Here is a 24,388-nt window from a genome sequence, read left to right on the forward strand (position 1 = left end):
TAATAAGTTAAATACATAATAAATTAATGTATGATTAAGTTTTCATTAATAATAAAATGATATATTATTAAATTTTAATTTACAATTTAATTAGTAATTATGTTAGTATTATTCTTAATAGTAGCCATTCGATCAACTGAACCCTGAGGTTTGGTCACCCGAACAAATTGAGTCTAGAAATTCAAAATGGTCTTAGCCATTCGGTCGACTGAACCCTGAGGTTCAGTTGCCCGAACTTCCTAGAGTCGAACCAGTGTTCAGACCGTGTACATTCGATCAACTGAGCACTTTGCCTTAGGCACCCGAACTTCCTAGAATTATAAAATCCTTTATTTTTAATTCCAAAAATGATTTTAACATTTTGAAATAACTTTTGAACTTTTATAAAAATATTTTCCAATAATTCTAAAGTATCTAAGGTCCAACTAAGTCACCTAAGAGTTTCGTCACAATGATCAAATGAGGTATACTTACATGAATCTTAATTTCAATATACATAACAAAAAATTCTCTTGATTCTTCAAACTTGGACTTCATGAGTTCCATGATCATAGACAAATACCATCCTCTTGTATGCTTCATGAATTTCTATTTGTGCATCTCTTATTGTGCTTTAATACTTTAATACCTGTATACACACTTAATAGCACAATTAGATGTCTTGGTTTGTCATTATCAAAATGGGATGAAACCTAGATGGACCAACAGAACAACTATTTATAACTATTCTATGTCAAACCTACAACAATTATATGATTAAAAATAAAAAAAGCAAGACGTACGTTAATTTATGTTAAAAATAGAATACTAATTGAACTAAATTTTGTTTTTATTTTATCTAATGTTAATTTAAATTTATAGATAGTTGTTTTTATCCATTCCAGAATTTAATTATAATTTGTTAATAATAAATAAGTTAAATACATAATAAATTAATTTAAGATTAATTTTTAATTAATAATAAAATAATATATTATTAAATTTTAATTTACAATTTAATTAGTAATTGTGTTACTATTATTTTTAACTAACATTGAAATATTTTTATTAAGTAAAAATGATATAATATTATTTTTTGATTAACAATAATATTGTTATTAATTTATATTTATGATATATGATTATCATGTTAATTTATGTTAAAATAATATTACTAATTAAATTAATATTTTTCATTTTTAACGTTAATTTAAATTAATAGATAGTTTTTTTCTTCATTCTATGATTAATTATGTTTTATTAAAAATTAATATATTATAATATATAATTATCTTCTCATGTAATCTCCCAATACTTGTCTTGTAACCATGATATTCTTCCGCTAAAAATAAGGGTATATTAATAAATAAATGGAGGTGCCACACTCCTTTAAAATATATATATATATATATATATATATATATATATATATATCTGTGTGTGCACATACAAATAGGTGTATTTACACTTGTTTTTATGTGTTTGTATGTAAGAATGTGTTAATACGCATGCATATATCGTGATTATTATCATTATCATGTGATCATCCTCTTTTACCATTGTTAGTATGAGTTTTTAAAATCCTAAAAAAAAAAAAAGTGTTATAGGCTAAATTGCTCTATGTCATTTTAAACAAAAATCTAAAAATTTTATATGTTTCCAATTTCCTAGATTCTCATTGTTTAAAACTAGTTTTTACATGATGGGAAAAATGTGGCTTTCCCTAAAGACATTGGGGGACCTTGCGGTGAAGGGGGTTGCCTAGGCATTTTGGACCGTAAAACGGACACGTGGAAACCCAGTGTGTAATCCAAAAAAAAAAAAGAAGTCGCTCTTATTCAGGTTCAAATTGGATTGGATATTCATTGGGTAATTAAGTACTATTTATTTAGATGAAATGTGTAGGGGGGGCATTCTCCTTGCATGACTCTTGAGCCCCACTAAATCTTTAATGAACATATATACTTTTTTTTTTTTATATATATATATATTTTGGATTACGCACCGGGTTTCCACATATCCATTTTACGATTCACGTGACTAATCTCACGCCCCTTGAAGTCGATCCCACAACTCCAAAGGGAGGTAAATTTCAGGAATCTAGGAACAGAAACGAACCCGAGAGGGTTTGAATACCTGACCTCATGAGAGACACTCCCGCACTACCACCTCAATCACACCGTGGGGGTATATTTTCTCTTTTTTTGAACCTATGCTAAAATGAAAAGAAAAGGGTCTCTCCTGTTTTGTGGGATTAATTTTTCACTAATTTTAATTTATTTTCATAGTGCCTTTTGGAATAACTAGAAGAAATTTTTAGTTAAAATAAAATTATAATATATCAACAGTTTCATGAATTCAAATTTTATGAGAAGAACACATTATATTCTAAGATTTAAATTGTTTCTCAATTAATTCTATTATAACTGTCACAGCATGATTGATTGTTTCATTGAGAACTCTTAAAATTAATGCTTTTACTAAACAAATGCACCTAAATTATATCTCAAAAATATATATATGAAATAAGGAAAGCTTATTGACAGTAAAGTGAAGCAAAATTTTATTTTATTTAAAATTTGAAATCACACATAATCCCTCCATAATTTCTATCAAATTTAAGTGTGATGAATCTTTTAAAAAAAATAAAAAGAAAACATAAAAAAGGTGTAAGTTTGTATTTATTATAAGATACATAAAAACATAATATAATTTACACTCTTTTTCTTTCATATTGGCCATTTCACTTTTAATATAAGAGGCGCATATTTTTTTAATTGTCACACATTTATCTTGATTTTTAATTTGGTTAGATATTTTTTTAAAAGAAACGAGGTCCATAAATTTCTAACAATTAATTACTTGTATTATGAAATTTACTAATTTTTAATTTCAATTTTTAACAATAAAAAATAAAAAATATTGTTCACAACTAAGTGTTTTGAAAATCAAAATAAAAAGAAAAAACCACCCAAACGGAGCTGAACTCCCATTAAATTTCTCCTTCATTCAACAGAAAAATCTACATAATTGTAATGCAAGGGCTCCAACTTTGAGGACTGCCTGATTTTGTCCTTCTCTCTCTCTCTCCCGCTCTCTCTCCCTCTCCCTCTCTTATGAAAATGAAACTCCCCAGCTTACGTTTTAATGTTCATTAACGTGCGCATCAATTGAATTGACTGATACTGATGATTGCAATGATGTAACGGGTATTTCCAACGTCCGGAAGCAATTCAATTGGTGTTTTACATTCCATAACGTGATAAAAATCATAATAAAGCACATCAAATATCAGATTGCGGTCATGCGCTGATTCAGAAAGATGGAACTTTTTTCAAACTCTCTCGTATACGATGTATATTTTGAGATTCAAAACAAGAATTTCATTAATTCTGAATAACCAAAATCACTGACCAAATACAACCGTTGAATCCATTACTTGGTAAAATAGATATAAAATTTCCAAATATATATCTTGTATTCGTTCATATACCCATTGTAACGGTAGTCCGCTTCTTTGCCAAAAACGGGTTTGAATCCAAACCTCATTGATACCATTTAAAGTGCCTCTCTCTCTCTCTCTCTCTCTCTCTCTCTCTCTCTCTCTCTCTCTCTTGTATGTTTCTGTGTTGCAGAGAGATGACCGTGGGAGATGGTGGCAACGGTGTTGTGGGAGACAGCAACGCCAGTGCCAATGTCCTACAGCCTCACCCAGTGAAGGAGCAGCTACCTGGCATTCAGTATTGCGTCAACAGTCCTCCTCCATGGCGTTGGCTCTCTCTCTCTCTCTCTCTCTCTCTCTCTATATATATATATATATATATATATATATACACACGCGTGCACACACACACACACACACACACGCAAACAAACATAGCCTCACAGATGAGTTGTATGGTTTCCGGGGTTTTTCGATTCCTTGTTTGCTTCCTGAGAACAACTGAAAATTAAAGGCAGGGAAAGGGCACATTACAAAGTTCTAAACTTCAGCTTATCCACTTCGTTTGGGAACCAAAAAAAATCAAGACTAGAGACAAACTTCACATGTTTTTTCTTCCAGTTTTTTTCTTCAGTTTTTCTCAGCAACCGAATGTGGGTACAATGGCTAATTGTTCTGTTTATTGTAATGTAGTGGAAGCTCTTCTTCTGGGGTTCCAGCATTATATTTTGACTCTTGGGATGACAATTATGATTCCTAGTTTGATCGTCCCTCAAATGGGCGGTGGCAAGGTGATTCGGCCTCATTGCTATATATATATATGTATTTTAATTATATATCATAACTTTATGCTGTTTCCTTCTTCATGCAGCTTGAGAAGGCTTTGGTGATACAGACCATGCTTTTTGTAACAGGATTGAGCACACTCTTGCAGTCTTTGTTTGGAACCAGACTTCCAACTGTGATCAATAGTTCATACTCATTTGTTATTCCCACAACTTCTATTGTCTTAGCTGACAGATACAGATCATTTGCAGATCCTCAGAAGGTCAGGCTTCGCACGGCCCTTTTCCTTTTTAATTTTGTATTGTTTCATTTCAATGGTTTTACTTGCTCACTTCTTCTGGTTTCTTTAATGTGGCCTTATGGTCAATCTTCTAGAGGTTTGAACAGACAATGAGAGGAATACAGGGTGCCCTGCTGGTTAGCTCCTGTCTCCCAATAATTATGGGTTTCACGGGCATATGGAGAAATGTTGTAAGGTAAGTTATCCAAAAAATGCACGATTTTTCATGGGTGCTACTAGCAACTTGTTTTCTTTTTTCCAGACTGCCTTTATATTGGTGTTGAATAATTCATGATTGCTGGGTTTTCCTTTGTGGTTTAGGTTTCTTAGTCCACTTTCAGTGGTTCCACTAGTAACTTATACTGGAATTGGTCTCTATCAACTTGGCTTCCCAAAGGTAAGAATTTAAAACCCTTCATCCTATATTTGGAGCGGTCTTGGTTTTGGATAAGATATAATATAAATTATATTGAAATTTGTACAAATCTATCCAAATCCAAATTCAAGGTCTGAAATCCATTCTCACAAACACAGAATCATTGTATTTATTTCTTTTATGGTTCTTAAAAGCATTGTTACTGTGTTGCTCATGCTACCCATATAGTTCAAATTTTTGGGCAAAGAATTTTCCCCTAAACAGAAATGGTGGCTGAAATTGAGCACAACCCAGTTTAAGAGTTTACCAATTTAGAGTTGATCAGTAAGAACATATAGGCCCTTTGTCGGCCTGACCCTTGCAATGCAAGCTGCAAGCGAGTATTGCTGTCCCATAACAGTTGAATTGATGGCTGCCAAGTGGCTTATCAAAATAACTAATTGCAGAGGATGGAAATATGGCATTATCCTGAGCATATATTATCTTCATTCAGATAAAGGTAATGAATATACCTCAAATTAAAAAGGGAATAATTCTTTGTTAGAGACAGCAGTGATTCCTCCCTCCATGCCTATTTTCCATATTGTTCGAGTTACCTACATCTTAGTTCTACTTGAACAGATCTCCAAGGTCAAAAACCTTGGCAAGGTGAGTTGTTATTTAAAGACCCATAAGACCCACCTTATAGCCTGCTTTGGGACTTCCTTTCTACTTCATTCTCTTTTTCTGTCCATTTCAGACTGCTTATTTTCTTTTCATGCATGCGGAGACTGCATTTGGTCATTCTGCACAATTAGACTTTAGAAACTATTTGATTGGAGGGAGATCTTTCATATCTTTCAAGACCCACCCTACAATATGGGATCAAAAAGCCAAAATAAGTGATTTTAGCCCTTATAAAAAGGAAACCAAACCATCTCCAATTTTCTTTCTCACTGTTTGCCAATGTTTTTCCTTGTAGTTGGCAGAATGTGTTGAAGTTGGGCTGCCTGAGTTAATTATAATGGTTTTCATCTCACAGGCAAGCAGCATATTAGAACTTATCTACTCATGTCTTACTTAAAGTTGCTTAAGACATAAACAGGGGCTTTTAATGGTACTTTATTTTTCTTCACCCATGATGGATCTTTTCCAAGGATGTACTGTGAAATTTCTTTTCCAGCAATTTTTTTTTTCCTTTTTTTTTTGTATGGGGATGAGTAATTCTTCTCATTTTTACTGTTTTTGCAGTATCGTCCTCGCTTCTTGAAGTCCGAGAAGGCCAAATTTGATAGATATTCGGTGCTGTGTTCCACTGCAATTGTATGGGCATATGCAGCAATCCTCACTTCAACTGGAGTGTACAACAATAAACTCCCAAAAACTCAGCTCAGCTGCCGCACAGACCAGTCTGGTCTCATTGGTCAAGCTCCTTGGTGCGATTCTGTTGACGGGCTGAAGCAGCTTACACTTATACATAATCAGTTTATTAGCGCCACATAAAATTCTTGATCTGTGGCCTACCTATTATTTGAAAAGAATATGACACTTCACCTGAAAGCAATATCTAGTTTTCTAAATAGAGAATTTAAGGCTGCATGAAGAACAAAGATTGTCACCCTGATCATTCACCTCAATAGATCAAAGATTTTTAGCACAGAATTCAACAACAGCTTCATCATAAGCCTTTAAAAACACTTTGTTTAATTTCGTTTTCTTTATTTTCATCTTTACAAACTAAACACGTCTGTGAAATTATAAACATGTACCCGCAATTTTTGACATTTTACTATCAGATGTTGTCTTACTACATACAGGATATATATTCCTTACCCATTTCAATGGGGGATGCCAACATTTAATCCTGGAGAGGCCTTTGCAATGATGGCTGCTTCCTTTGTTGCTCTCATTGAGGTTAGTCACCAACAAAGCTTCCCATTCATGTCTTGGTCATTTCATGGCTAATATGCTACCATATGTTTTGCTCAGTACAAATAGAGGTCATTTAGTGAACAAAATATATGCATGATCAACCTATGCGTTTTCAACCATAGCTCAAGCAACCACGAATGTTACAGTGGAAAAAAAGTCTTTCATTCTTTAGGACATTATTCCATAATAAGATTTCAGAAGAATATCATTTTGTTGGACGTCTCTGAATTAGCAAGATTGGTAACAGTTGATCATAACTTCTTTGAAATCAGAAAATAGAAATCATCATAAACATAGTGAGAGAATACAAAGAATTAAAATAAAATATACTAAAATGATATAGAAAATTAAGTGAATCTGGGTCAATATTTTCTTGATTCATGCTCAAGATAAGTATAGTCAAATCTGTATAATTGAAATTTGGAAGTGGTGAAACATATCCCCCTAACCTAATATGTGAAGTATCTGTTCAAATAAATAGCTGCATTATTCTATGGACAGAGAGTAAAAACAACTCTGCGACTCTTCTTTGCAGTCAACAGGTACATTTATTGCAACATCAAGATATGCGAGTGCCACACCCGTGCCACCTTCTGTCCTTGGCCGTGGTACCGGCTGGCTGGTAGGATGTAATTCTGTTATGCTTCGCCAAGTCATCAATTATTATGACTATATTATTGATTCTTGACTTCATTATATATTTATTCTTTATCACTTATTCAACAATCTGTTTGGGATTTCAGGGTATGGGTGTGTTGCTGGATAGTCTGTTTGGTAGTGTAGCTGGATCTTCTGCATCAGTGTAATGAACTAACCATTTTCAAACATTTTTCTCCTGAACACTTTTCTAATGCGTAATAGTCAGATGTCCCACTTGCCCCATCCTTAATTTGACCATTTTGAAAAATTGGTCCCAGTTTAGATACCAAACATAGATCAATATAGAGCCAATCTAATGACCTTGAAATTTTTGTGTCATATTCTGTCAAATGCATGGAAAACAACACATGCAAATTGTCCAAACCAATTTCAAAAAATTATACTAAAGCAGTTCGTGTTGTATTTTGCTACATGTGCAGTGAAAATGCTGGCCTATTGGCACTGACCAAAGTTGGGAGTCGAAGAGTCACTCAGATATCAGCTGCATTTATGATTTTTTTCTCCATATGTGGTATACTAGTACATTTGTCTACTGCAAAATGTTTCCTCTTAATTAAATTTTTATTTTCATAGAGATTTTTAAGGCCAGAATATTATTGATTAAACTAGGTTTTGAACATTTCTGTTCTGAAACAAAATTTTCTGTCAAGAATGGGATGGCAAACATTAGAATTATGACAATTTTGGTTTTACATGATGTCTTTCCAGAAACTCAAAAAATAATGGGACGTGAAAACAAATTTTATCAGTTAGAAAACAAAGTTTATTAGTTGTTCTCTCTGTTTACATTTTTAAAAGCATCCAAAGACACCAAGAAGAGTACCTATCTCTTTCCATTCATTTAGAACAAACATGCCTTTAATACTAGAAATCTAAATAACCATGTCTCTTGTTGAATTATTTGACATCCCACAAGCAGGAAAATTCGGAGCAGTGTTTGCATCAATACCTTTGCCAATTGTAGCAGCTTCATACTGTATTTTATGTGGTTATGTTTGTAAGTATCTATGCTCGTTTCTTTCTGTGATAAATATATGGAATTTTGTTGCTGTGGATTTATGCTGCAGGTAAAATGTGTGATTAAGATTGTTAATCTCTTTTTTGTTTCTTCTTTTTTTTTTTTTTTTTTTTTTGTGCAACATGCCTGTATATGATTTCCATCATAAAAACAGAAACAAGTCATTATCCAATGACTTTCATGTCCAATCAAAGTATCATACTGAGTGGGATTTGGATCGTTTACTTGGCAATTTAAAGTTCAAACATTTCAACACAATTCTAATTCCAATCCCGACGCAGCTTTAAGTGTTTTACAAGCTTATATATATTTGAACATGTCTTCATGGATTTGCATCCTTTAAACTGATCAGTTTAGAGAGACTTATCTTTTCTACGTAGTTAACAGACAACTTATTTTAAGGTGTGCCATGAATCAACAATTCATTTGGAACCAAGTTGTCAATACTCAATTCTTTATGCAGCTTCTGCAGGCCTCAGTTTCCTCCAGTTCTGTAACCTGAACAGTTTCAGAACAAAATTTATAATTGGTTTCTCTCTATTCATGGGCATTTCAATACCACAGTACTTTAATGGCTATCAAATAAGTGCAAGACCAGGTCCTCTACACACTCATACTAAATGGGTACACATTTTTATCCAAAAGAATCCTCTTGCTTTCCTATCCTTATCTAGTACTCAATAACACTTTCCAACATCTATTTCTCTGTTTGACAAATCGCAGTTCAACAATTTACTGGAGATTATTTTTATGTCCAATGCAACCGTGGCTGCTATAATTGCATTGCTCTTGGATCAAACTCTTGACTGTAAGGCTGAAGCAACTCCGAAGGATAACGGGCTGCAGTGGTGGGAGAAGTTCAACTTGTACAAATCAGATGTTAGGACAGATGAATTCTATGCTTTACCATGCCGACTCAATCAGCTCTTCCCATCTTTCTAAACAAACATAAATTTGAACAGTCAATATCACATCATGCCTTGTCCCCCCATCCATGTTTTATTTTTCAAAAGAGGCAAGCACAGGAATGGCACAGCAAGTTCCCAAGTTGATTTGAAGTGGGGATTCATGGAGACTATACCAGGTTCAAGGGTTCATGCCATACAGAGCTTTTGTAGATAATCTTTGCTTGCATTTATGATCAGTAGATAAATGCATCTGGGTTTTGCCAACACTGTTTCTAAGCTTAATGTGCTTGGACAATTTAAACCTTTGATTTTGGTTTTTGTGCTCAAGTTCTCATGTATTATGGATGTGTAGAAGATTGAACATGCATTGGAGTTGGTTCTTTTGATTTAACAACTCAAAAATGAAATATTTCAAGTAAACACCATAAACTTTTATGATCAAGACCTTGTATCTCTGTTGGGCACTCACAGCTGAGATATGCCCCTCCCTTAACTTGTTTTCAACCGGTGCTATACCTAAATTACAGTGTATATTTTCTTACTTTATCTTTTAATGTTAAACCACTCATCCACCCTAGTGTACACATCTCAACAACTTTCATTATTTGTACATGTTTCTTAGTTGTCCAACATTCTGAACCAAGCATAGCTGACAATATAATCATCTTATAAAACTTTCCTTCTAATTTTAAGGGTATTCTATGATCACACAACACACCTAATGCACTGCTCCATTTTAACCAATCTGTCTTAATACTACATCTTCTTCAATTTCCCCTTTAACTTGCATAATAGATCCAAGATATCAAAATCTATCTATATTATTAATCTTTTGATTATCCATTTTAATCTTCTCTCTATTGCTACTCCTTACATTATTGAAATTACATTTTATATATTCTGTCTTATTCCTATTTATCCTAAACCCTTTAGACACTAGTGTGGTTTCCAAAGTTCTAGCTTAGATTTCACTCTACTCCTACTATCAATCAACACAATCATCTGTAAACAACACACACTAAGGGATCTCATTTTGGATATTCCTAGTTAGTTCATATAAAAAGATAAGGACTTCAAGTAGAACCCTAATGCACACCTATTGTGATTGGAAACTCTCTAGAATCTCCTCCTACAGTCCTAACACTAGTCACTACTCTATCATACATGTCCTTAATGACCTTCGCATATCTACTGCAAACTCCCTTCTTTTTAAATACCCACCAAAGAACTTGCCTAGGTACTATATCATAAGTTTTCTTAAGGTCAAAAAAACCATAAGCAGGTCCTTCTTCTTTCTCTTAAACTTTTCCACTAAAGTTCTTAACAGATAAATTAGCTTTTGAAGTTAATCTCTCAGACATAAAACCAAATTGATTTTCTGAAATTTTGTTTCTAATCTTATTCAATGTTCATTTATCCCTTCCCATAATTTCATCGTATGACTCATAATTTTAGTTCCATAGTTACTACAACTTTGAATATCACCTTTGTTTTTGTACAGGGGTACTAATGTACGTTTCCTCCATTCTTCTAGCATTTTCTTGGTTTTAATAATAGTGTTGAATAAATGAGTTAACCAAAAAATTCCTTTATCCCCTAAACTTTTCCAAAATTCCATTGGTACTTTATCTCGTATTTTAACTTCAAGGACTCTAATTTTGCGAATAAATCTCCTATTTTTAGTCTTCTCCTTATTTGTCACTTCCAAGTTCAATCTTGCATTTTGGTTTTATTAAATGAGTTATCAAAGTATCTCTGTCACCTCACTTTTATGTCTTCTTCTCTAATCAAGACATTATCATTCTCGTCTTTTATATATTTTATATCACCTAAATCTTTGCAATTTCTTTCTCTAGCTCTAGCAAGTTTATAAATGTTTTGTTCTTCTTATTTTGTATCTAGTTTAGTATATAAAGTATCATAAGCCATATAAGTTTAGCTTCATTGATAGTATTTTTTGTATTTCCTTTTTTTCGCTTCTTCATATTTTTCAAGATTTTCTATATTTCTACAATTTAACCATATTTTATACCAATTTCTTTTTGTCTTAACAACTTTTTTGGACTTCTTGATCTCACCACCAACTTTCTTTAGTACCGAGTATCTTTCTTTGGATTCACCAAAAACCTCTTTTGTTATCCTTATGATAGAATTTGTCATTTTATTCTAAACAGTATTTGCATCAACCTTATCCCCTACTATCTAATCACACTCATTGTTCATTTTATCTTTGAATTTTACTATATCAAGAAATTAGGATAGCTTCCCAAGAGGGGGGTGAATTGGGAATTTAAAAACTTTCTTTTACTTGTTTGTTTAATTTTTCAAATACACAATAACTTGGTTTCTTTTATACAATCAACAACACAAGCACTTAAACAACTAAATCACCAATCAACCCTTCAATCAACCACACTATCCAAACTAATCAAACACAATTTGAAAGCAAACAACAAAACCAAAATTAAGATACACAACAGTAAGAAATTAGGAAGGTTGTTTGTTTATGTATGCCTTATAAATATGAATCAAGCCCTGTAGTTGAATGATATGCTTGTTAAAATAAATTTGCTTCTTTTAAATGATTTACAACCACACATCCACACTCTTTCCAAAATTCAGAATTCAAGTAAACTCTTAGTTAATTTTCTCTGGGTGTTTTAACCAAGTAACGTACTCCCGTATGGTTTTCGCAAAGTATGGTTTAACCAACGTACTCCCTTTCGGTTTTCGCAACCCAAATCAAAATTAAACTTTAAGTTTGTTTGATTTCCCAATATACGTAGTGTATATGATTTCAAATTTAAACCATCCACGCAATATAAATATGCTGAAAATAAAGAGTAAGGGAAAGAGAGAGTGAGACACAGGATTTTACGAGGTTCGGCTTCAACACAGCCTACGTCCTCGCCTTTGGCAAAACCACCAAAGGATTCACTAAACCCGTTCCTTTACCGGGCGGAACAATACCTTTACACACTCCTTCAGAAGGTTAGAGCAGCACCTCTCTAAGCGATAATCCCTCGCCTAGCCAACGATCTAGCAAATCTAGAATCATCACAATCTACAAGAATATAATATAAATTTTGAATACAAAAAATACTCTCAAAATTTAGAGCAGGTTGTACAAATTGAGATGTAAATTGTACTTCAAAAAACCAAAACAAAATAGAATATATGAAAATCTAAAATTTTTAGAAGTTACCAATGGTTCGTTTAAAAGAGAAATGGAATTGCAACCCAGAACCAAGCTTTGATATTTTCAATCTCCCAAAATTGTAGAATTCTTCTCCAGCAAAAGATGTGAGCAAAAAAGAACTTCAGGAGAATTTCAGCACAAGATGAATTTCAAATTTTGTCTGATTTCTCTCTTTTCTTGTGTTTTCTCTATCATGTTTTTTTTATTACTCAAATAGGTATTTATAGGCAATTTAAAAGATCAACGTCCATATCAAATTAGGTAAACTTTGAAAAAAACATTAAATTCTTGACTAAATTTTGGAATTCAAAATTTTAAAAGATCAACATCCACATCAAATTAGGTAAACTTTGAAAAAACACTAAATTGTTGACTAAAATTTGAAATTCAAAATTTTGAAAGATCAACATCCACATCAAATTAGGTAAACTTTGAAAAAAATATTAAATTGTTGACTAAATTTTGAAATTCAAAATTTTAAAAGATCAACATCCACATCAAATTAGGTAAATTTTGAAAAAATATTAAATTATTGATTAAATTTTGAAATTCAAAATTTTGAAATATCAACATCCACATCAAATTAGGTAAACTTTGAAAAAACATTAAAATTGTTGACTAAATTTTGAAATTCAAAATTTTAAAAGAAGCTTCCCGTTGAGATCTTAAATCTGCTCCGCGTGGCAGTTGTCTGTCATAGTTAAAATTTAAAACTCAGAACACTTTGATTACTTTTAACTTGCCAGTCGTCTGTCCATAGACAGACAGTCGTCTGTCAAGTGCATGACTTATCAAAAACTCTCTTTTTATTTTGAAAAACTTTCCTTCTTTTAAGATCTTTATTACTTTGATTTCAAAAAACATGTTTTAAGCTCTTTAAAACAAAGTGTTTCTTAGTTTCTTTTAATTTTTATAAGAGCTTCACATATTTAAATGACATTTGGTTTTAAAGTACTTATAACAGTTCTTCTAATTATGGTCTTCTTAAATCCTTCAACCTCCTTCAGCCTTTTGAGGTTCACTTTTGATTTTGGGTTTGCTTGCCCTTAAACTTCTTCATTTGTTGTTCATTGCCTTCAATATTCTGATAAGCTTTCACTAGATTAACATTGATCTTCAACCTTACCTTGAGAGTTCTTTTACCTAAAACACATCACTTAACATCATATTTTAAAGCATCCTTCATTTTGTTATCATCAAAACAGGATTGAAAAGCCCAATTAGGTCAACAATTATCTCCCTTCAAGTTCCACATTCTAGCCCCCTTGTGTTGATTAGTACTACCTTTCTTCCACTTTTTAATGTCTATCTAGTACGAAGAACATTAAACCTAGAGAGACTAAAATGCTTAAACTAGAATGGGGAAAGAAGGTATTAGCTTTTGGCAACAGTGGCTAGCGAGCGTTGGTCCTTCCCTGGGACAACAAAGACAAACTATTTGGAGAATAAGAAACTAAAAAAAAACCAAAAATGAAGAAAGGAGGGAAGATCTCCTACTTATAAAGCCCTTCAACTTTCCATATATGTTGACAATCAATAGTTAAAATGGATACCCCTAGATTTTACCAATCTCTAAGCAACCTGATTGACATGATATTATGCCTAGGAGCTAAAGAGGCATGTCAAAAAATCAAAAGATTCATATAAGAAAGATGAGGAAAAAAAAAAAATTGGAGGGAAAAAGAAGGAACTGAGAAAAGAATTATTGCCTAGGGAGCTAAAGAGGCATGTCAAAATATAAAAAGATTCATATAAGAAAGATGAGGAAAAAAAAAATTTGGAGGGAAAAAGAAGGAACTGAGAAAAGAATTCTTGCACAAAACAAGGAGCAGATTAGAAATATAAAAAGGATCAAGTTCATGCTAAGCTAATTTTATGAAGGTTCAAAGAAACAATCATGATTTGTTAACTCTTGATAATTTGTGAAAGAGAGGTGCAGGCCCTACCAAACCAATGTGACTAACAAGGATATTAATAGGGAATCAGCCCACCAAGCCTCACCTAGTGTGGGCAATACGTGAAAGGGTACTAGTTTCATCTGACTTGATATTGTGTGGAAGGAGAACTATTTCCATTTGGGCGGTATAGAACCGACATAGTAGAAGAAGAGGCCTGCACCTTCCAGTTTTCAAACTGAGGGTAGTCAGGGATCGTGGAAGAGAGAGAAGAATACTATGGGCTCGAGGTAGAAGACAAGAGATCAGGGTTATTTTGATTATCAGGATAATCTGTCTTACTTTTTATGTCAGAGATGTAATAAGAGGCATAGAGGTGAATGTCGGATCGGGACTCCTAACTGCTATAGGTGCGGTAAGTTGGGGCACATTAGGAGGAACTGTCATGAAACCATTGCCTATTGCACTTGTACCAAACCAGATCAGGGGAAACCAGCAAGTACCCCGAGGTGGTGGTGGATCAGCACGTGTCTACACGATGGTCCTAGACGAGGTAGATAAAGCCTCAGGGGCAGGTATGAATTTATGTTTAAGATAATGATGATTTTATTTAATTATAGATGATGCAAAAGTTTATTTGGTGATGTATACTGAACTATATGAGATATAATAAGTTAATGAATTTTAGTGATGTGAAAGGATGATTGGTTAGTAAAAATTTCGAGAATGAAATTCTTTTAGGGAGGGAAGAATGTAGTGACCCCGGAAAAAAAATTAAGAGAAATTATTAATCAATTAATTAATTAATTAAATATTATTAAATTAATTAATTAAATAAAAAAATAAAAAAAATAGTACGAAAGAAAAAAAAATTGGAATAAATATATATATATATATATAAGTTTAATATAATATATATAAGTTAAAGTATAATATATAGGGAAAGCTTTTTTAGGAAGCCATTTGAATCCAATTGAAATTGGATTCTCAGTATGCGCCTCTCCCAGAAAGCTCTCTTTGCGTCTGTCTGTCTCCTCTGTCTTCCTCTTCTCTCTCCTCATTTTCTCGGCAAATATTCGGCCGATTGGAAAACGAAAAGTACTCTTGGACTCCTATCTCCGCCATTGACGTTTCTACCAGAGCGGATTTGTCGTAGGAGCGACGTAGGCCCCACTCTCGAGGAAAGGTATACTCCCTCTCTTTTCATAATTTCTCCTTAAATCTTCAGCTAAATCGACGATCGGGACATCACCACGGGGTCCTCGTCTCGATCGTCATCATTTTGATTGAAGCAAATTTTCAATTTGGGGGTTGCAACACTCCAAAGCGAGAGTGAGATTTAGGGAATTAAGAAAATTGGTTATTTTTTAGAGTTTAATTATTATTTTAAATTTATGGGCCTAGGAAATGTTTAAATAGTATGTTATTTAGGGTTGATTTGATTAAATTAGGGTTATTGAATCACGATTCGAGTGAGCGCCGCAGGCATCGTTTTGGGGTCCCTGCTGGTATAGTTCAGGAAACTAGGTAAGAGAAATATATTAAATCAGATTTTTTTGAAATTAACCGGTAAAAATGAAAAATTTAAGTATATATGTATAAGATTTTCATATGAGTTCTGAAAAGCCAACAGTTTAAATAGTAAATTTCTAAGCCTAGGGTTGTGTTACTAGTTATATTTGTGAAAAAGGAAAGATAAAACGGCAGATTTTCTAGATAATTGTGTAAGAAACTAAATGTATATATTCTATATATTAATGATGATTATGGGTTGGCTTATTTTCAGTAAACGTATGAGTATATGTTGTTAAATTGTGTGGCATGAGTAAAAAGAAATTTTTGTACTGAACTATGATATATGTATGAGATGCAGGAAATATTGGAAATGTATTGTGAATCAAAATATGATTTGGTTTGTTCTGCATGTGTTTGGAATTATTAAATGACAATGTATGGTTGAGAACTCTAGTAAACTGGAAAATGGGCACAGTACTGTTGCAGGTATATATGGCGGAGCTAGTGCACCCACACGTCTTAGATAAAGTGTGGAGATGGGATGATCGATTGTACTGAGAAGGATAGTGTCCCCCTGGAGTCTATACTAGTGTGGGAGCAGCCAATCAGACCTACAGACTGTAGAATGTGATTGATTTAGCTTTAGTGGGCCGACCAGAGTTAAGTCTAGCCTTCGGGTCGCACAACCCGTCATGGTACGGAAGCATGACTATGATAATAGAGAGTTCTAAACGCATAATTGTTATTTTAACCATAGTTAATATGGAAAACTACAGATATGAGAGCAACGGATATGGAAATTGCCAAATGGAAATGATATGGAAAAGAATGATATGGAAATGGATTATAAGAAATATGAAATATGAATATGAATGTAATGAATGATACAGAAATAATAGATATAGAGTTAAGAAAGAAATGTGTTATATATTGTATTATTACATGTATTTGGGGCGGTATATACTCTTCGCTCGAGGACTTGCTGAGAAAGGCGAGTGCCTTGATAGGTATCAGATATAGCTGTGGACTGCATGACATATTAAGGCAGAGAGAATCTACTTGCATGGACGGGTAATCTTCCCTATTCTTGGGAACTTCTTCCAGTAAACCTTTGTATGAATGTGTGCATACAAGATAAACTAATCACCTGAGAGCTTACTAATTAAGGTAAGTGCCCTGATATGCTTCAGTTGTGACCGTAGGTTGCTCAAACTATCAAAGCAGAGGGGTGCTCTACTTGTATGGGAGGGTAATCACCCCAATCCTTGGGAACTCTCGTTGTTAAAATACCTTACACGTGTTTGAGTAGGAACAGAGAATGATTTTATAATTATGGTTTCATTTGAAAATAAAGAATATAAATGTAAGTTGTACACAATCCTTACTGAGATGTGTCTCACCCGATAGTTGAATATTATCTTTTCAAGACCTCCACGGAATCAAGCTTATAGAGCTTGGCCTAGGCTTTGCGAAACCCCTCTTCCTAAGGCCTAAATCTATGGTAATAGCCTAGCTCTGTCTCCAGTAGCCCAACTCTTACCCCATGGTGGCCTAAATAGCAAGCACATATACAACCTATTCAACATGGTCCTTAACCTAGGTGCACCAAAGCCGACACAATAACTAGGACAACTAAAGTCAACATTCTCCAAGAAACTACCCTGACGACATTCTCTAAGAAATTACTGCACCAGGAAGCTGCCATTTGCTGCTTCCTAGTGGGGCCTCTTTCTATGTTCATTTTTTATATCAGCATGGACCAACAATATGAGAGATCAAGTTTCATGCCAAAAAAGATACAGCTAGTACTCATAATAATACAATAAAAGAGGGATAATATACTACCCTCTGAGAGGCATCTCCACCTTATAACATCTAATGCTTAACTAATCCCTATGACGATCACCTGCAACAACCTATCCTCTCCCTTGCAAACTTATCCCCATCATAAGCCCATAAATTGCTTTGAATAGAACCCGCATGTGTTATGGTGTTTAGACTTCAACCTAGCAGTGTCTTTATTGAGAATTTCAATTGTGAGTTTATCCTATATTAGAAAATTTGAGTGGAAGATGGGTACTTATATACATGGTGGGCTCAAGACCTAACAATCTTAAGCTTTTGAGTCAAATTGGTGCTTATACATGCACTAGCCCATGAAAGCTCCCTCGATCCTAACAAGTAATATCAAAGTTGATTGTAAGTAACTCTTAAGTTAATTCTTCTGACATGCCAATAGTTGGAGGACTAAGAGTGTGACCGATGCCAATAAGGATCATGTGGGTTTGGTAAATAAATCAAAATAGGGTCAAAAAATGGAAGGTAGAATTGGTTCGGAGGCATGTAGAATTCAATCCGAGACATGTAAGGCGTAGAGGTAAGGCCCCTCATTGAAAAAATTGAGTGAAAGATGGATGTTTATATACATAATTGTCAATTGCATAAGAGACCTAAGGCACTTAAATAGTTGCTATGGTGTTAATGCTGCCATAATATACCATATAAAGTCTGTCCTTTAATTTAGTTGCTGCGCTGCCAGAGACTTGAGTAGATGGATGTCCCAGCAATTCTAGGCCTCCCAGAGCACCTTGTAAGATCATATCTGAAACAAAATTCCATGGTAAAATAATTAATAATCAATTACACTACCCAAAGAAGGAAAATCTTGAGTTAAAGGACTTACTACGCAAGGAAATTTAGGGAAAAAAATTTAATGAACCAAGGTAAAAATCTTTACAAGCCAACTCATTACAAGTCAAAACATGGTTTAATAAACAAAACTCAAATTTGAATTTGAGAATCTAACAAAACCGAACTAATGAGAGAGAGTCAGCATCTCTAACTAGTTTTAACTTCAATTAATTGAGAGCACTTAGATGATTAGCTGCCGCCGTTCCTGGTGTAGGCGGGGGAACTCGTCTTCGCTGAAATGCAAGTGCCGGAGATCTACTGATATTTGTCGCCGAATACTCAGAGGAGTTCGTGGTAAAACTGAGGGTAATTGCAGCAACATCCCAGTGTGGAAGCAGGAGCAGTAGGTGTCATAGGTGATGACGTCCACGTCCAGGTGGAATTTCAACCCAAATGGAAAATCTCTTTCAAGAAAGTTCATATCTGCCGTGCTGATTCCACCCACCATCGCACGGTAGGAATTGCGCTAATTTCTGAAAAAAAAAATAACAAAGAATAATTAGGAAGACATTAATACTTGATAAATAGTTTTTGTGAATAGGTAAAAGAGAGAAGTGGTGTGAATGAACATACTTTTGGTTCGTGCAAACTATAATATTGCTTTAAAAAAAAAAATCATTCTCTCAAGTTTCAATTCTAAAATCAGATCAATCGCGGAAAAAATTGATCTTCAAGCGAACGGGTCTTCAAATGGGAAAACAAATCCCAAATCCCTCAATTCTCTTTTAACAGAACAAAATCAAGAAAAAGAGACCCAAAATGAAAAACTAACCTGTTTTCCAAGAATTTTGCAGCAACGACGAGACTGGTAAGAACAAGCGATGGATGTTGAAGGAATTGATGGAGAAGGATGGATTCCATTGAGAAAAGCGATTGAGATAGACGTAGGCGATGATCAAGCAAGAGGGGATGCAATTTGCGTACTTGAAAATCCTCTACATGTAGGACCAAATTGGAATGGCGGGGCGAGCTAAGGTTTGGAAGAACGTGTTCTTCTGTGGTTGTATGAATTCGTTTGAATCAAAAACTCTCTGGAGAAGGGAAGAGAGGAAGTTTATGAGCATGGGCACCGGAATCTGTATCGGCATCGGCGTCACCATGGCAATGGGGTTTTGAAATTCTGCCATTGATGAAAATTGAAAAGAGAAAAACCTCTGCTCTGCAACTGCTTCTCCTTCTTCATCATTTTCTTCGTCTTCTTCTTAATTGAAGCCCGAAGCAAAGTATAGTGTTGATTTAAGAGTTTTTTCGCGTTTTATAATTAACAAGAAATAAAATATAAAATAATAATAGAAAATTTTTTCCCAAACTAATGCTCACGTAATCTCGCAGCATCACGTAATCTCGCAGTATGAAGCTGCGAGATTTAAACTGATGGCCAATGAAGAGCGGACGCGTGGCAGCGTGCAGACAAAATCTCGCAGCTTCATGTTGCGAGATTTAAAGACAGACGAACAATATTTAAAATCAGGGCCAATGAGGAGCGGACGCGTGGCAGCGTGCAGGCAAAATCTCGCAGCTTCATGCTGTGAGATTTAAAGATAGATGAACAAGATTTAAACTCAGGGCCAATGAGGAGCGGACGCGTGACAGCGTGCAGGCAAAATCTCGCAGCTTCATGCTGCGAAATTTAACTTAAATTTTATTTTTTAAATTGTAAATATATAAATTTAAATAAAAAATTTACATAAAAGAAATTATTGATTATAAATAAGTATTTTGTCATAAAAATTTGGATAAAATCCAAAAAAATATTTCAAAATATGATTCTAACCCCTGAATTTACAAAAAATACTATAAAATTTCGTATAATTAAATTTTATTGACGAAATGAATATTTTGTTAGTTAACTATTAAATGCATGTGGAATAGTAAAATTTGTCCTTAATAAAATGATATTTTAAAACTCGTGGATTAGAGACCAAAAAAAAATTTCGAATTGAATGCTTTGATGCTTTGTACCAACTAATTCTTTAAGTATGACAAAAATAAATTTATAAGAAATAAATTTTCAATAAGTTATAAAAATGCCTAATAATTATAATGCTGCAAAATGTTTATTGGATGTAATATTTAAAATTAACAATTAAACATTTTGCAAGACAAAGTTAAATTTATTATTTAAATTTAAATTTAAATTTGTAAAAAGGGAAAGTTATAATTAAATTTAAATTATAACTTTAAAAATTAAAATTTAATTAAATTTTATCTAAAGAAATAAATTTTAAAAAAAAAGTTTTAAGTAAGATTGAAGCTCTGTAGAGCACATGCAAAATTAATGGGAAATAGATAATGAAATTTGATCCGTGAGTATCGTGAGTTGACAAAAGCTAATCGTGTAAGGAGTGTGACTATTTCTAACACAAGCTTAATCAACTTGAAAACAAGTATGACGAACTCAGTTAGCAGCATTAAGACTCTAATTTACATATGTAATTATAAATATTATATTACATGCATATAGTCTCTCTAAGGAGTGTATGAAAGATAATAGCAGCATCAATACCTCTTCGTATGTCTTAATTTTTTTGTTTTTACTCTTTTTTATTGTATTTTGACTATCCGCATACTAAATCAATTATTTTGACCCATCCTTTTGGTGTTTGAAAGTAGGATTTGGGTCAAATTGGATTATTGTTAGAATGTTTTTTTGTCTTAGTCACCCATTCATATTTAATTAGAGAATGTAGAGAAAACCATACTAAACTTTTTGTAATTATACAAATTTAAATTGAAATGCAAAATTAACGATTCTTACATGTTGTAACTACATGCAGTTTGAACTTTAAATTTGGATAGTTAATTAAAGTATAAGTTTAGAGAAATCATGAAATAAACTTTAATTAAGGATATACATACTCTCAAAATTAATATATCACTTAATCAATTATATTTTTTTATTAAAATTAATATACGTAATTAATTAATATACTTTAAGACAAATTGACTAGAAGTTTAATGGAGAGAACATATATTAAGTGTTCCCTAAGATTTTTGGTGCATGTAATATATGGCGGTGAGGGGAGGTTAACGTGTAAATGTTTAGAGTGCTGAAACACGTTTGCATCTGACGACACACGTAAATGCATGCAGACATACAAATTTTAGCAATACAAATTTTGCAGTAAAAGACAATAGAATTTAAGGAATTAACTTAATTAGACATGCAAATTTAGACGATACGAATTATGTGTCATTTTTTAGATTTTGCAGTATTGAATTCTTTAGAGATACGAATTATTAAATGATATATACAAAAGAATAAAAAAAATAATCAATTATATACAAATGAAATCAAAACAATCAATGATATACATACAAAAGAATTATGTGTCATTTTTTAGATTTTGCAGTATTGAATTCTTTAGAGATACGAATTATTAAATGATATATACAAAAGAATAAAAAAAATAATCAATTATATACAAATGAAATCAAAACAATCAATGATATACATACAAATAAAATGCAATTAAAGTAATGCTAAACTACTCCGTGCCGCAGCGAGGTCGTCTCTAGGGTCGTGGTAGCTGCCATCTGCGTCTACCCTCTCCCTGCTCGTCAGCATCATCAGGTGTCCTGGCACGTCGTGCTGGATGTGAATCCTCTCTCCCAAGAGGTGCTACATCATCATCATCAGCCATGCGGAGCGCACGCGGTGAGAAATGATACGATGTCTCAGGACGAGAACGAGGCGGCCTAGGGGGTGCATCGACCTCCACCCCATCGAAAAGATCGTCTAATAAAAATGACATGGATGGGGTAGCAGCAGAGTCAGATGGGGCATCAGTCAGTCTGCTCGATGGTCCGGCAATATGAGCTGCAGTGGAAGGCGCATAAGGCGCTGACGGGCCAAACAAGTACTCGGCCGGTACGACTGGTGGGGAGGACATGGGAGTCCCTGGATGACTAGAGGAGGCATGTCGTCCTCCTCGTACTAGAGCTGGTCGACCTCCTCGTGCTGGTACATCAGGTCGACCTCCTCGTTCTGGGATCCATCGACCGTCCTCGTGGACGAGGTCCAGTGCAGCACTCATCAATCGGTGGATCGTAGGATCCGACGAGATCTGCTCTGCCTCAATGACTATGTCAGCCTGTTGGATATGAACATATTTTATTAACGCATTCAAATCGGAACGTATATATAATAAAATGAGTTGTGGCATTAATCTTCTTACGAGGCTCAAATATACAACTGCGGTCCTGTCGATGAAGCGGCGTGTGATAGACCTATACCAAGTGAAGTATAGGTCATCTAGACGCATCGGACTGTGCTCCGCCACTCCTCGTACGATGTAGTCTCGTCGATGTTCCCACGCAGTAACGAATATCGCGTGCGTACTCGACTAATTTGTGACCCCTCGACCGCGTCCATCCATGCCGTGGAGATCGTCCCCAACAATATCTACCCCCGAAGTCATAAATGGGGCGGGAATGACTTGTCGAAACGCGAACTGTCGCATGACTCGATCGGGGAGATACCATTTAATAATATGAAAGCATATGAGTGGCACTCGCGCTACCCACAGGTCCCTCCCGTCTGCATAGGAAGGCGGCATGTCGGCTAAAATCTCATCCGTGTAGGGCATCCATATAAACTACAGTTAGACAAAACAAAAAGTTAAGCGGACTATACATAACTGAAAGAAAGAAAGAAATACTTTCATGTGCTATACTTTAACTGATTTATACCTCATGCTCCCGGTGCATGTCCAACTCGAACCTGTACCAGGGCAATGTGTGAAGTGTAACCATCGATGCCCTCAAGTTGTCCCTCCCTCTGTATAAGATGAAATCTAAGTTCCCAAATGCAAGACTACTACATATTACGAATTAGTATTCGTAATAGTTATTGAGTGAATATATAGGGATAGATAAAATTGGTACTAACCGATATGCGAGCGGGAGAGGATCAACCGGACGACCGTCCTGACCCCTCTCAATTTGCAGGAAACTTCGCCGTGTAGGCGCGAATGAAGGAAATCTCTCCCAAGCCCAAACCTGGAGTAAGAGAAGGGGGCCCGCAATCTGTGTCTTCAAGTGGTGCGCGGCGCGACACATCTCCCTGTACAACCACGCCAAAGTGGCGGACCCCCAACTGTACGAGTGACACGCTCCGAAGTCCTCAAGAAGTGGAAGGAACATAAGATGCGCATAACTTCCGCAAACATCCGAGAAGATCACCCCACAAATCAAACGCAACAAGTGGGCTCGTGCGTGGCATGCTATTGTCTGAACATCTGCATGTGCCGGGAGCTCACGAAACGCATCCCCCTCAAGGAACCGCATACGGATGTGTGCACCAACCAACTCACTGTCAGGCGGAACAACGCCTAACAAATGCTCGCACATAGTACGCAGGGCGAGTCGACCCTGACGGTCTGGAGGTCCCTTCACTGGTCCGGCAGTGCGACCAATGACAGCTCGCCCATCAATTGGCAACCCGAACAAAACAACTACGTCCTGTAATGTGACGGTGGCCTCACCATGAGGTAGGTGGAACGTGTGCGTCTCGGGTCTCCATCGCTCCACCAATGATGTGACAAGATGCCAATCAAGCTGGATATGAGCAATCCGATAAATGCCATAAAACCCCGCATCGCGTATCAGCTGGACAATGCGGGGGTCTGCCTCTAACCAATGCTCGGCAAACTGCGTGCCCCCTCGGCAACACAGGGGCTCCGCATGCCCCTCAGCCCACGCTCGGCTGGCCCTGTGATGATCGCCC

At 34.8% G+C, this 24,388-nt stretch overlaps 1 protein-coding gene and 1 pseudogene across 1 annotated transcript; one reads left to right on the forward strand and one right to left on the reverse strand.

Annotated features, from left to right (window-relative positions):
* Window positions 1-3,618: 3,618 nt before the first annotated feature.
* Window positions 3,619-9,789, forward strand: LOC131148256 (nucleobase-ascorbate transporter 7-like). The gene is made up of 14 exons (XM_058097981.1): window positions 3,619-3,748; window positions 4,115-4,212; window positions 4,293-4,469; window positions 4,583-4,683; window positions 4,809-4,884; window positions 5,825-5,884; window positions 6,094-6,278; window positions 6,660-6,756; window positions 7,310-7,396; window positions 7,518-7,576; window positions 7,854-7,945; window positions 8,354-8,431; window positions 8,916-9,076; window positions 9,176-9,789. The coding sequence occupies exons 1-14, from the start codon at window positions 3,619-3,621 to the stop codon at window positions 9,392-9,394; spliced, it is 1,620 nt and encodes a 539-aa protein (XP_057953964.1). The 3' UTR covers window positions 9,395-9,789.
* Window positions 9,790-18,664: 8,875 nt separating this feature from the next.
* Window positions 18,665-22,304, reverse strand: LOC131148257 (cyclin-U4-1-like; annotated as a pseudogene).
* Between the last annotated feature and the right edge of the window lie 2,084 nt (window positions 22,305-24,388).

Source organism: Malania oleifera, chromosome 2 (genome assembly GCF_029873635.1).
Source record: "Malania oleifera isolate guangnan ecotype guangnan chromosome 2, ASM2987363v1, whole genome shotgun sequence".
Taxonomy (NCBI): Eukaryota; Viridiplantae; Streptophyta; class Magnoliopsida; order Santalales; family Ximeniaceae; genus Malania; species Malania oleifera.

Excerpts from the sequence above, each read along its gene's own strand:
- LOC131148256 (XM_058097981.1), top strand. The coding sequence starts at position 3,619 with ATGACCGTGGGAGATGGTGGCAACGGTGTTGTGGGAGACAGCAACGCC. Across the intron at positions 5,885-6,093 it reads TAATGGTTTTCATCTCACAG|TATCGTCCTCGCTTCTTGAA; the intron begins GCAAGCAGCATA and ends CTGTTTTTGCAG. Across the intron at positions 7,397-7,517 it reads GCCGTGGTACCGGCTGGCTG|GGTATGGGTGTGTTGCTGGA; the intron begins GTAGGATGTAAT and ends TTGGGATTTCAG.